This window comes from Stenella coeruleoalba, assembly GCF_951394435.1.
Source record: "Stenella coeruleoalba genome assembly, chromosome: 16".
NCBI lineage: Eukaryota > Metazoa > Chordata > Mammalia > Artiodactyla > Delphinidae > Stenella > Stenella coeruleoalba.
In genome coordinates this window covers 28,143,357-28,156,949 of record NC_137162.1, presented here as the reverse complement: position 1 = coordinate 28,156,949, position 13,593 = coordinate 28,143,357, and the positions used below count along the sequence as shown (strand labels likewise).

General features: G+C 43.0%; 1 protein-coding gene across 3 annotated transcripts in view; it reads right to left on the bottom strand.

Annotated features, from left to right (window-relative positions):
• Positions 1-13,593, bottom strand: part of CPN1 (carboxypeptidase N subunit 1) — a 44,238-nt gene that overhangs the window by 15,515 nt on the left and 15,130 nt on the right. For 2 of the 3 annotated variants that reach the window (XM_079899316.1, XM_079899317.1), the window contains 4 exons: positions 13,286-13,475; positions 8,538-8,737; positions 2,947-3,102; positions 329-511 (listed from right to left, as the gene is read on the bottom strand). In XM_079899316.1, the coding sequence (XP_079755442.1) occupies positions 329-511; positions 2,947-3,102; positions 8,538-8,708 (510 nt within the window). In that variant the 5' untranslated portion in view covers positions 8,709-8,737; positions 13,286-13,475. Of the gene's footprint in view, positions 1-328; positions 512-2,946; positions 3,103-8,537; positions 8,738-13,285; positions 13,558-13,593 lie in introns of those variants that run through there. The other variant, XM_079899315.1, reaches the window with a different exon arrangement.

Genomic DNA, 13,593 nt, shown 5'->3' with positions numbered 1-13,593 from the left:
CCCAAATTCACATTTAATGCTCTAGCTTACCACCAGCACTATTAGGCTTTTGGCATATTTCTTGCTTGTCATTAGCTTAAGTATTTTTTAAAATTTTGGTAACTGTACTGTAAAAAGCTTTCCTATTTATTTACTTTTTCATGAATTTATGGCTTATCACTCAAAACAAAATGTAATATACTAGATTGTAAGCTCTTAACGAGCAGGAGGTGTTTTCAATCATTTTCTGTTTGTTCATTCCTAACAGGGTCCTGTGTTACTGATTTGACCTCAGTCACACTCCTAAGCCCCAAGTTCCTCTGGCTGGACAGGCAGCCATTCTGCATACCTTCTGAAAAAGTGTGTCATCAGGCGTGGGGGTATTGGCAGTGCGGCGGAAACCTCGGACCCGGTGCTCAAGGGACTTGTCATATGGGTAATTGGCTACCACTGCCCCTCCATGGAGATTGGCTGAAAGGACAAAGTTGAAGGAGCGGATCCACTGGATCACTGCCTGGGTCTCGGGTTCCACCTGAGGAGAGATGAGAGCTTGGCGGTGAAGCTGCAACTGAAGCCAGATGGCTGTTTACATGAGTTTGTCGGGTTGTGGCCTGAGAGGATGGCATGTCTGAATAAAGCAAAGAGAATCCTACCAGATATGAGAAGTGCAGATGGGGAAATTTTGATCTTTTGTGTGATAGTTTAACAAATTAAGTGAATGGAACACTTGTTTAAAATGAAATCTCATATGGAAACCAAGTATTCAATAGCTAAAAAGAGGTCATCTAGAGCAGTGAAACTATTGTGCATGATGCAAAATGGTAGATACATGATACATTTGTGAAAACCCACAGAATATACAACATGAAGAGTGAACCCTAATGTAAACTATGGACTTTTGGGTGATGATGACAACTCGATGTAGGTTCATCCTTGTAATAAATGTACCCCTCTGGTGGAAGATGTTGATAATGGGAAGCAGGGAATATATGGTAATATTCTGTACTTTCCACTCAATTTTGCTGTGAACCTAAAACTGCTCAAAAATGAAGTCTATCAAAAAAAAAAAAGAGAGAGAGAGGGAGAAAAAGAGCAGTTTGAAGAGGGGTAACATAAATTGGAGAGCGCAGAGTCCCAGTTTGGCCTCTCTCTGGCAACAAAAAAGGGTCCTCCAATTTACCCACTGTTCCAGTAGCTTCTGGAGCTCCTCTGCAGAAATTTAGGGTTCTAGTAAATATATCTGAAAATTGTTGGTTTACAGCAATGGTTTTCAACCTCCTCCTTCCCCCAACACATCTGCTGTGTTGTTGACATGTAGAATGTTCTCCTGTAGTCATACCCAAATTTCATGAGTTAGACATACTGTAATATGGGCCAGTCTTGGCTAAGTAGTGAGATTCCACCCATTCTACTGCAGATTTCTATTGCAGATTATATTGCTAGCAAGTGACAGTATTCTAAAGAAAGCCTTGAATCTACTGGCCTTGTAAGTAAATAATTTACAGTCTTCACTGTTTTTCCTCCCCTCAGGATGGATGTGCTTAGAGGTTATGTGGTGTTAATGTGTTAACGGCTCGTCCTGGACCAAGGGTCAGCTGTGAAGGCCTCCATCTTTTCCATTCCAAGGGAGACTGAATGCATAATGTTGAGTCTCATCCAATCAGAATGGATATAATCCCCAAGGCACCGGTCCAGCTCTGTGACCAGGACTCAGATTCTTTAAAGCAGTCCTTTCTCCATGTCCTAACCCTCCATCCATCAGAAGGAGGCCAGCCTCTCACTGTTCCTGGCCCCTCAAGAGCAAGAGGGACTTCTCATTGTCTTTTTTCCTTCTAAGATGCAGACAGAGGGCCAGTGGGAGTTTAACTGTTACTGGCTCAATTACCTTATTTTATGTAGACAAGTTTAATAAATCAGAACATCCTTCTGGCTGGATATGTCAACGAGTGCAAAGTTATTTTTGATGTATTATTTCCTTGAGCCAAGAGCATAGCTGCTATCCAAAATCTAAACATGTCGGCATGACTTTTGCTTCAATTCCAAGGGGAAAAAAACTGATAAGATTCCATCTAGAAACTCCCAATATAAAGCCTTCCACCTGCTTTAATTTTCTCTCCCCAGTCTCTAAGTTTAGATACTCACACAGAATGTTTAGAACTAGCCCATACAGTGTAAGGAACAGGGTGGTGGTGATGTTCCAAGGATGACAAGAGTCATTCCCAGGAACAGGATGACCGTCAGGCTGAAACCATTCGCATTACCAAGCGGCAAGAGGTCTGGGAGCATCAGATGGGATCCTTTGATTGAGAAAGCAAGGGAAATGAGAACATGGTAAGGTGGTCACGGGTCATACAGAAAGAGAAGAAGAAAAACTTCTCTTCTAAGGGTGAGACTCCCTGAACCTCTTTCTCTAACTAATTGTTGATAAGCGTACAGCTCATCACATGCAAGAGAGATTTCTCTTTAGAATGCTACAGTTCTCTGTCAACAGTATAGTGCAGTAGAAAGAATGTTGGATGAGGAGTCAGAAGACCTGGGTTTTAATCTTGAGTCCACCAATTACTAGCTGTGTGAGTTTAAATTATTTTTTCTATAAGTGTTATCTGTAAAATGGGGGTGGATAACACTGCTTGATGCATTTACCAGAGTGTTACAATGATCAACTGAAACGCTAGCTGAGAAAGAATTCTATAAAATTCTGAAGTGCTGTGCAGCGGTATGATACCACTTTCACCTCTTTTGCCACTCTCACCACTAACATCAAATATCATGTGCTCAGTGAAGGGCTCTATGCTCAGGGAGGGAAAAAATACAAAGAGGCATACGTTACAGTTAGCATTGCTCTGGACAGACTAGCACAGAATTGGGTTGATGCTTTATTATTGCATATTTAGTTGATGTGAAGATTCAGGGAAGAAATTCCAGATGCTGATTTACCTGCTTCTGCTTGCAAAGTTTGTCTTATACCTGATTTTTCCAGTTGTCTGGAAGGGGTAAGTGGTGGTTGGGGCCTCCGTTCTTCTCATTGTAGTAGATGTAGGTATTGAGATCAGGGAAGTTGCGGTTCAGGTCCACTCCGTTTGCATTGTTCCTGCCAACCAGATACCCAGAAATGTCCCTGTCCTAGTGGGAAAAGGAAGAAATAAAAGATGAAGGTTTCAGACTGAATGCTCTATTTGAAGAACACTGTATAGTTTTCTTTTTACACATTAGCTCGATCTATCAAACGATGTAGCATTTTCTCCTTTAACTCATCCAAAGTCCCAGTGGCGTGGTTCAAGTTTCCCTATAAACCACATGCTGGAGGTAGAGATCCCAGGAGAAGCTCTAACAAAAGGAGGGTGTTTCAGGATAATGGGAACCCCTATTTTAAAAAAATTGTTTATGTCTATTTAATCAGAATGACAGAGGTATGTGCAGCGAGAAAGTATAATTTTTTCAGTTATATATGTATTTTTTTCAGATTATTTTCCATTATAGGTTATTACAAGATATTGACTACAGTTCCCCGTGCTATACAGTAAATCCTGTTGCTTATCTATTTTATGTATAGTAGTTTGTATCTGTTAATCTCATAATCCTAATTTATCCCTCCCCCATCCCTTTCTCCTTTGGTAACTATAAGTTTGTCTTCTATGTCTGAGTCTGTTTCTGTTTTATATAAAGATTCATTTGTATATTATTTTAGATTCCACATATAAGTGATATCACTTACAATATTTGTCTTTCTCTGTCTGACTTACTTCACTTAGTATGACAATCTCTAGGTCCCTCCATGTTCCTGCAAATGGCAATATTTCATTCTTTTTTATGGCTGAGTAATATTCCATTGGATATTTATACCACATCTTCTTAAACCAATTGTCTGTTGATGGGCACTTTGGTTGTTTCCATGTCTTGGCTATTGTAAATAGTGCTGCTATGAACACTTGGGTGCATGTATCTTTTCAAATTAGAGTCTTCATCTTTTCCAGATATATGCCCAGGAGTGGGATCACTGGATCATATGGTGGCTCTATTTTTAGTTTTTTAAGGAACCTCCATACTGTTTTCCATAGTGGCTGCACCAGTTTACATTCCCACCAACAGTGTAGGAGGGTGGGAACCCCTATTTTTTAAAAACGGTTTTATTGATATATATAGCTTACATACCACAAGATTCATCCATTTTAATCATACAATTTAAAGAATTTTAGTATGCTTACAGAATTGTGCAACTTTTACCACAATCTAAGAATACTTATATTCCCCTGAAAAGAAACCTCATGCCCATGTACAGTCACTCCTCATTTTTACTCCACCCCTAGGGAATCACTTTCTGTCTCTATGGATTTGCCTTTTCTAGACATTTCAGTAAGTGGGATCATATATTATATGTTTGGCTTTTTTCACTGGGCAAAATGTTTTTGAGGTTCCTCCATGAGGAACCATGAGGTTCCTTCAGGACTTCATTCCCTTTTATTTCTGAATAATTCCATTATATGGATTTATCACATTGTGTTTATCCATTCACCAGTTAATAGACTGTATGGTTTCCTGGGATTGCTGTAACAAGTTACCACAAACTCGGTGGCTTATAACATCAGAAATGTATTCTCTCACAGTTCTGGAGGCTAGAAGTCTGAAATCAAGCAGGGTCATGCTCTCTAAAGGCTTTAGAGGAGGATCCTTCTTTGACTCTTCTAGCTTCTGGTGGTTGCTGACAGTCCTTGGCGTCCCTTAGCTTGTAGATGCCTCCCTCCAATTTCTACTTCTATCTTCACATAGTCTTCTCCCCTGTATGTCTGTGTCTCTGAGTACAGATTGCTCTCTTCTTATAAGGACACCAGTTATATTTGACTTAGGTCCCCTAATCCAGTATGACTTCACTTTAACTTGATTACATATGCAAAGATCCTATTTCCAAACAAGGTCATATTCATAGGTTCCAGGTAGACATGAATTGGAGGGGGCAGAGGGGATACTATTAAACGTAGTACATGGACATTTGGTTTGCTTCCACTTTTTGGCTATTGTGGATAATGCTGCTGCAAACATTTGTGTATAAGTCTGTGTGTGGACACATGTTTTCATTTCTAATATCTAGTAGTAGAACTGCTGGATCATAAAGTAAGTCCATATTTAACTTTTTCAGAAACTGCTAAACTGTTTTCCGAAGTGGAAACCATCCCCCCATTTATTTATTTATTTATTTTACTTAGGATCCTTGATTATCTTTTTTCTGAGCGATATCAACTTTGTGGATCCCTTAACCTCTCTGCTCACACTTCACATTTCATCCTTTATTTGGTCATGTATTCATTCATTCATCCATCCATTTAATCAATCCACATCTATTTAGGTCTATCTCCATTCAAAGTCCCCTGAAAGACACTAGGGAAAGAGATCATGAGACATTATGCTAGCTTTCCAGGAATTCATGGTATATATGGGGAGATATATATTTACATAAATAATTAAAATATATAAAGCAGGAGAATAGAGATAAGTTCACAGGCTCTTGCAAAACTGAAATTCTGTTTGGTGTTTTGTTTGGCATTGGAGAGGCAGAATAGTGTCTACTGGAGCCCTGCGGACTGAGAGGGGAGAGCCCGAATTGGTGGCCATTACTGGAAGTAGGATGAATGCATGGACACTAGGAGGCTAAAAACTCACAAATGTACTACTACTCTCGTGTTTTTCTAAGAACTCTTTATTGTTCTCAGATTTCTCTATTATCGTGGCATTGTGCTCGTGTTTTATTCTTAGATCTCATTGAAAACATATTTTTTGACATTCTTTTAAGTCTCCTACATCAATTCTGTTCCAGTGGAAAACATTTATATGATTTTTCTATTTGGAGTTTGATTTTTCACTTTTAAGAGATAATGATTTTCATTATGCTTCCAGGGGTTTTCATTGCTTGCTGATTTATATCAGCGTTAACTCATAACTGTCCATAGTAGCAGTTACGTTGATTTACCTATCAGCTGACTTACTATTCACACCGGGTCATTAGTTAAGCTGGCAGTAAGGACTTCCTTTAACAGAAGTTCCCATAAACAGGGTTCAGTTATTAGCTTCCTATTACTGCTGTAACAAATTGCCACAACCTTAGGGCTTAACTTTGCACAAACTTATGATCTCACAGTTTTGGACGTCAGAAGATAGAAATGGGTCTCACGAGATCTAAAGGTGTCAGCAGGGCTGTGTTCCTTCTGAAGTCTCTAGAGGAATCTGTTTCCCTAGAACATCTTCAAATCTCTCTCTGCCTGTGACCTTCTGCCTTCCTCTTCCACATTTAAAGGACCCTTGTGATTGGTTACACTAGGCCGACCCAAATAATCCAGGGTATTTTAAGGTCACTTGATTAACAACTTTAATTTTGTCTGTAACCTTAATTCCCTTTGCCATGTAACATAACATATTCATAGGTTCCAGGGATTAGGACTTGACTATCTTTGGGAGGTGGAGCCATGTTATTCTACCTTACCTACAGGTGGCTTTAAATTTAGGTGGCCAGGCAGGTCTTCCCTGTGTAGCCATGCAGACAGGTTTCCTCTGGGTACGGCACGTAGCTCTGGGAATCTGAGAACCCGATGGGTCCTCTCTTGGGTTCAGGTTCAAGATCTGCTCCCTTTGGGCTTCCCTGGTGGCGCAGTGGTTGAGAGTCCGCCTGCCGATGCAGGGGACACGGGTTCGTGCCCCGGTCCGGGAAGATCCCACATGCCGCGGAGCGGCTGGGCCCGTGAGCCATGGCCACTGAGCCTGCACGTCCGGAGCCTGTGCTCCGCACTGGGAGTGGCCACAACAGTGAGAGGCCCGCGTACCGCAAAAAAAAAAAACGCAAAAAAAAAAAAAAAAAAGATCTGCTCCCTTTGAACAAGTACATAGCAGGTGAGCAGAGGTGACTGGCTCCCCAGAGACACAGCTCTAGGATTTGGCAGGGGTTTTCTCCACCTCGTCCCACCCCCACTTCACTGCACAAAAGATGTGGGCAGGTCTGAGGGGCTTCTCCAGTCTCCCCACTGCAATACAGGGAAGGGCCACTAGAAGGAAAGCGGCCACGCTGGGTTCACCCCTACAACACTCTCAAATTGTCCTGTTCTTTTGGAAACTCAAGTCTCAAGGCATATTCATGTCCATCTCTCTGATTTCCAGTGGGGGCGGGGGGGGAACAAAGTTTTTTTTTTTTTTTTCATCTGTTGAGTCATGTCAGCAGGAGGTTGTAAGATGGCAAGGGTCGAATTTGTGTTTGGCTCGACATCTTGGCTCCATTACCCTCCCTGCTTCTCCTCACCCCTCAGCCCTGTCCTCTAGTAGGCTTAAACCAGGATGGGCCATTCAAGGAGAGATGCTGAGTGGTTCCACTTGTATGGGACAGAGTGGTCAGATTCATGGAATCGGAGCATGGAAGGTCGTTGCCAGGGGCTGGGAGGAGGGGGAAATGGGAAGTTACTAATGAAGGGGTATAAAGTTTTGGTTGAACAGGATAGATAAGTTCTGGAGATCAGCTGTACAACCTTTTGCCTATCATCAACAATAGTGTATTGTACACTTAAAATTTTGTTAAGAGGGTAGATCTCATCTTAGGTGCTCTTACCACAATAAAACCAAAATTTAAAAAAAAGTAAAGTAGTGAAGTCTAGTCTTAAACATAAACAACATTTTAAGACTACCCCCAATAAACATATTTTTAAATGGAAAAAAATCTTTCATTTACACCCCCCTCCAAAAAAAAAAAAAAACAAACCCAAACAAACCAGGTTTAAATAGAGCTTTTAAAGAAACATATCCATTGTGTAAGGCAGATGCCTACCCTCACCCACTGAAAATTCTAATTCAGTAGATTTGGGGTGGGGAGAGGACCTGAGAACCTGTATCTCAAAAATCTTCACCTACAATTCTGATGCACAGCCATGAAAGAATCACTGACTTAAAGTTAGGCACACTAATATTCTGAATTTATGTTAGGAAATAAAGCCCATAGATACTTTTTTAAATTTGTCCCCTGAACAATGTAACTCTAAAATAAAGAATTCAAAGGCTGAGTACTATACTAGCAGAGGAAAAAAGGCGTACAGAGATGGAATAAAGTATGAAGAATCTGTAACAGGACTAACCTGCCACCCCACAATTCTGAGAAAAGCTCATTCTTTCTCTTTTCCCTCCAAATGCAAATGTAAGTGTAGTATGGGAGGAAGAAGAGGATTTAAGGTTGGCAGCTAAAAGTTCAGGGAAGGAGGGGCGTCTTGCAATATCCCTTCACACCTGTTCAGTACCTTCCAGTTGATGAAATGTTGTCACTGATACTGCTTCACTGATCCTCACAATGAAATGGAGAACTCAGCTGGAAAGGCGGGGACGGGAGGGAACTGAGACTCAGAGAGAACCCCCATTCATTGCCTAGGGTGCTACAGTGCTGAACCCGTCTTCACACTTCATTCTATTTCTCCAGCTTTTCCTCTATCACACCGTGGTATTTACAGTGGGACAGAGAGGACACCTGGTCTCCCGGCTTTTCCTTACTCCCTAAGACGGCTCTGCTCTCTGCAGGGCCTCCCCCTGGGGCTCGGTACCTGGGCGGCGGCGGCCACCTCGTAGCCGTCGGGGTTCATGGACGGCAGGATGTGAATGCGCGTGCCCTCCACCAGCTGGACGATGCGCTGGTTCCTGTTGCGGAACTCCTCGCACAGAAACTCCGACAGCTGCAGCAGCAGCTCGCGGCCCAGCACCTCGTTGCCGTGCATGTTCCCCACATACTTGACTTCCGGTTCCACTGCAAGTGAGAGAAACACACATAAAGAAGATGGGGGAAAGCTTACGAGTGCAGTTAATTCCTAACCATGCAAAGGGACGTTTCCCTTCTTTTTCAGTAATGAATAAAAGAAAACCTCATGCTTCTGTTAGGTCTTTTCCAATAATCCCTGTGCCCCCTTTGAACAAACTGCAACTACAAATGCTACAAAAATTCATGCCACGCATAATAATGTCTACTACTGATTAAAACCCTACTGTGTACTAGGCATTTATGTCATTGCTAATCTTCACAGAAAACCTGTAAAGTAGGCATTATTAGCCTCAGGATGAGGGTACTGGGTATGGAAGAGGTTAAGTAACTTGTCTGAGGTCACCTGGCAGATTAATAATGGAGGTCAAAGCCCAGGTGGCACTGAGGTAGCTTAATGCTTCTCAGAGACAAACCTTTTCAGGATAAGGATAGTGCTTTTCCAAGATTTGCTGGTCTAAAGTCCTCCAGGTTACAGCATAACAGTTCCTAATTGCACCAGTTGAAAATTTAATTTTCTTGGTACTCAGGTTAAAATCTCCCTTTCATATCTGAGAATGCTGTGTCTTGAGGCACAGAGTAGGAAGGAGTCTATGTATGTCTCATTCCTTAGTCTTTTCTTTGGCTATGTTAACTGTTCAATTGAAGTTAGAACTGAGGTCATAAAGAGGAGCCTCTAGAACCACTTAAAAAAATCATTCTTGCCCTGTTTTAAAAGGAAGGAGAAAAGCCCTTGCCAAGTGATTTCCCTTCCACCCAGCACTCTTTTTTTTTAATTAATTAATTTTATTTATTTATTTTTGGCTGTGTTGGGTCTTCATTGCTGTGCACGGGCTTTCTCTAGTTGTGGCGAGCAGGGGCTACTCTTCTTTGCAGTGAGCGGTCTTCTCATTGCGGTGGCTTCTCTTGTTGCGGAGCACAGGCTCTAGGCGCGCAGACTTCAGTAGCTGTGGCACGCGGGCTCAGTAGTTGTGGCTCATGGGCTCTAGAGCACAGGCTCAGTAGTTGTGGCGCACGGGCTTGGTTGCTCCACAGCATGTGGAATCTTCCTGGACCAGGGCTCGAACCCCTGTCCCCTGCATTGGCAGGCAGATTCTTAACCACTGCACCACCAGGGAAGCCCCCATCCAGCACTCTCTTGCCTTCATGCCTTTTCTGATTGTGTCTCTTCATCTTCATATTTCCATGCCCTCCTCACCATCCATCTAGGCTCAAATGCTCCTTACTCTGTGAAGTCATCTTGGAATCTCCTTGCTGGGAGTGAACTCGCTATTAAACTTCCCTTTTATGATACCACTTTCTACTCTGAGTTTTGGCTAATTTTGCACATGTCCTATTTTCCTTACTGGACCTGGCCTTTGCAATGTATGCCATTTTTAACTTTCTTTAGGATACAATCCATTGTTATTTATCTGCTACAGCAGTCTTTCCCAAAGGAATGTCTATAACCCATAAGGACTGTGTGGTGGATTTTCAATAATGTACGTTCTTTGATCTTAGTATATTTCTTTAATCTTATCACGTCTTTCTTACTTTTCTTGGTGTTAAGTTATACTTTATTTTACGAAAGGACGGTGATAGTAGATGGCAGGTAGTATTCTTCAACATCCTTGTTCAGTAAAATAAAATTTGGAAAATCTATTTTAGTCCCCTCTGATCTCCCATATATATATATATTTGTGTGTGCGTGTGAAATCCGTAAGTTTGGGAACCACTGCCCTGTAGAACCTACCATAGTCCCTTGCTCTTAGGAGGTATTCAATATAAAATTCTTTTGTCTCTACTTTCCGTATATCCAGAATACAATACAACCACTTCTCCTAACAACCATTGTCATCATTTTGGTTGAAGCTCCCACAATCGCAAGCCTGCATTACTACAATAAATCTCCTACCTGAACTCCTTGCATCTGCCCAACCATACAAGTCTATTCTCCTGAGTCAGTGTTTGGCAAATGTTTCCTGTAAAGGACCAGATAGTAAATCCTCTGGGCTTCCTGGGCTATATTGTCTTCACTGCAGCTACTCAACGTTTCCAGTGAACGCAGACATAGATGACACAAAAACAAATGGGTGTGACCGTATTTCAGTGAAACTTTATTTACCAAAACAGGTAGTTGGCCCTCAAGGCTCTAGTTTGCTGACTCTTGTTCTGAGTGATCTTTTAAAATTTTTAGTCAGATCATGTCACTCCTCTGCTTAAAACCCTCCAACGGCTTCTCGCTTCACTCAGAGCAAAAGCCAACATTTTTGCAGAGGCCTGCAAGGCCCCACGTGATCTCCTCCTGCCCAGTATCCCCGACAGCTCTGCTCTGACCTTGCCTTCCTGTGGTTCACTGTCCCGGAGCCACAGGGGCCTCCTCGCTGCTCCTCACACATGCCAAGCGTGCTCCGGCTCTTGCCTCTGTGCGGTGTTTTCCTCCCCAGAGCCAGTGTGGCACCTCAGTCACGCACTCAAAAATCACCTCGAAGGAGAAGCTTTCCTAAAAAGCAACACCCCTCCCCCACTCAACCCACAATTGTCCACAACTCCCTATCTCTCCTTCCTGGTTTCTTTTTCTCAATAGCACTTATTTTCATCTGGTATAATATATATTTATTTAGTTACCTATTTATTGCCAGTCTTACCTCGCTAGAATTAAGGCCCTGAGGGCAGAGTCTTTGTATTATACTCTGTGCTATATTCAGAGTCTACCAAAGTGCTTACATTGAGTAGGTCATCAGTAATACTTGTGGAATAATTAAGGAATGAATGGATGCACCTTTGATAGGGCATCAGAGAAAAGAGGGATCGGTGAGGTATAATAGTATGAAAAGCTTCAAGAAAGGCACTGAATGCTAGAAAGTAGACAGAGCACCAAGAAAGGGGCGTAGAGTGAGGGGCTAAGCCTACAATGTCCATTAGCACCCACAAGCTTCCACAAATGAACACACGACCTGAGTAAAAGCAGGGTGTTTGCTCTGCAAGTGCATTTTCAAAGCAAGGCCCTTATGGTCGCCTAATCACGTAGCCTTCCTTGAGCCAGCCTCCCACCCCCCTCTCTCCCTTCCCCCCGAACTGGCCACTTAAGAGTTTGAAGCTGTCATGGACAGAATCCACTGGGTGTGAGGTTGCCACTGAAGGTTTTTAAGCAAGGGAGGGAGGGGATTATATCAGTATTTGGGCATCTAGCGTCTGTGTCTTAAATGGAAGGTTTAGAGAATGGTGGCTGTTAGGCGTTAGGAGAACGTCAGGAGCCTGGTGCAATCATTTAGGCAGGCTGTGATGGAATCTGGGCTGGGGGAAGGGTGAGGAAGTGGGGAGGAAAAGAGACTTGAGGTCGACAGTTTGAAGGAGGAACTGACGTACTTGAATGTCACAATTGCTGTTAAGTAAAGCAGTAAAGTAGAAACAACTTAAATGCCCATCAATAAATGAACTGCTCAATACAACCTTGCAACCATGGAATATTATGCAGTCAAAAATGATAATGTAGATCTATATTTACAGACATGCTATTCATCAAAAACTATGAAATGAGAAAAGCAGATATAGTATGATTCCATTTTTATTAAAAAAAATGACGGGCTTCCCTGGTGGCGCAGTGGTTGAGACTCTGCCTGTCAATGCAGGGGACACGGGTTCGAGCCCTGGTCTGGGAAGATCCCACGTGCCGCAGAGCAACTAGGCCCATGAGCCACAACTACTGAGCCTGCTCATCTGGAGCCTGTGCTCCGCAACAAGAGAGGCCGCGACAGTGAGAGGCCCGCGCACCGCTATGAAGAGTGGCCCCCGCTCACCACAACTAGAGAAAGCCCTCGCACAGAAACGAAGACCCAACACAGCCAAAAATAAATAAATAAATTTATAAAAAAAAAATGACGTGTAGGTAAGGGGAGGTGGCTTAAACACGCATAGAAGAAAGTTTAGAAGGAGATACATCAATATGTTAACGATGGTCATCCGTGAGTGGTGGGATGACGGGTGAGGTTTTTACCTTATCTAATTTCTACTTTAATCCAAACATGGATGGCTTTTATAATAGAAACAAACTAACAACAAATAATGCAATGAATAAAATGAATACCACAAACCTCAAACTCTCTCCAGGATCCCATACTCTGAGTACACCGTCATTCCCCAAAGAGCTATCCCTAAGCTCTGGCAGAACTAGAAGGGCTAATTGTTTCTCCAGAGGCATTGGATAGGGAAGGGCAGAATAGTAACAGCAAGGAAGAAAGAAGGGTAATGGGAGGGAAGGTGGGGGGGGGGGGGGATGGGGAGGGAGCAGGGAAAAAGATTCACCTTTTACCATTAAGGTCTTGAGCAAACAGAACCCAAAAAGGAGGAGCAGACTGGAGCCTGAACTGGGGTTGCAGCTCCCCAGAGGCAGGGCCAGTTTGTAGGCTAAGCAAGGAAATACTTAGTCCAGGCTGAGGAAGTGGTGATACTTTATGGGTTGAGGGGTCCAGGGACCTCCCCAGAAACCACCCCAATTACTGGATTTGTAAGGGAAGGGTCCTGCCCACACACACTTTAAGACACATGCTCAGGGCTTACAGGGCTCGTGGATTCCAGGGTAGTCACTGAATTCCAGCACGTAGAGGTGTCTTCCCTTCACACTGCGCCCAATGCTGTAAACCCGCGTGACATGGGGACATTCATTGTGCACCTTGTACAGCGTCCGCACGAGGTCATCATAGCGGTGGTGGCGAAAGGTCACCGGGGCAACCAACTTGAAGAGAAGGAGCTGGAGGAAAATTGAGACCAGGTCTGACATCTTGCTGGGCTTTTTCAGAGACCCACTAAAATGGGCCCCGCTTCTCCCAGTAACCAGTCAAAATCCAAGGGCCAAGAACCAGCTTTTC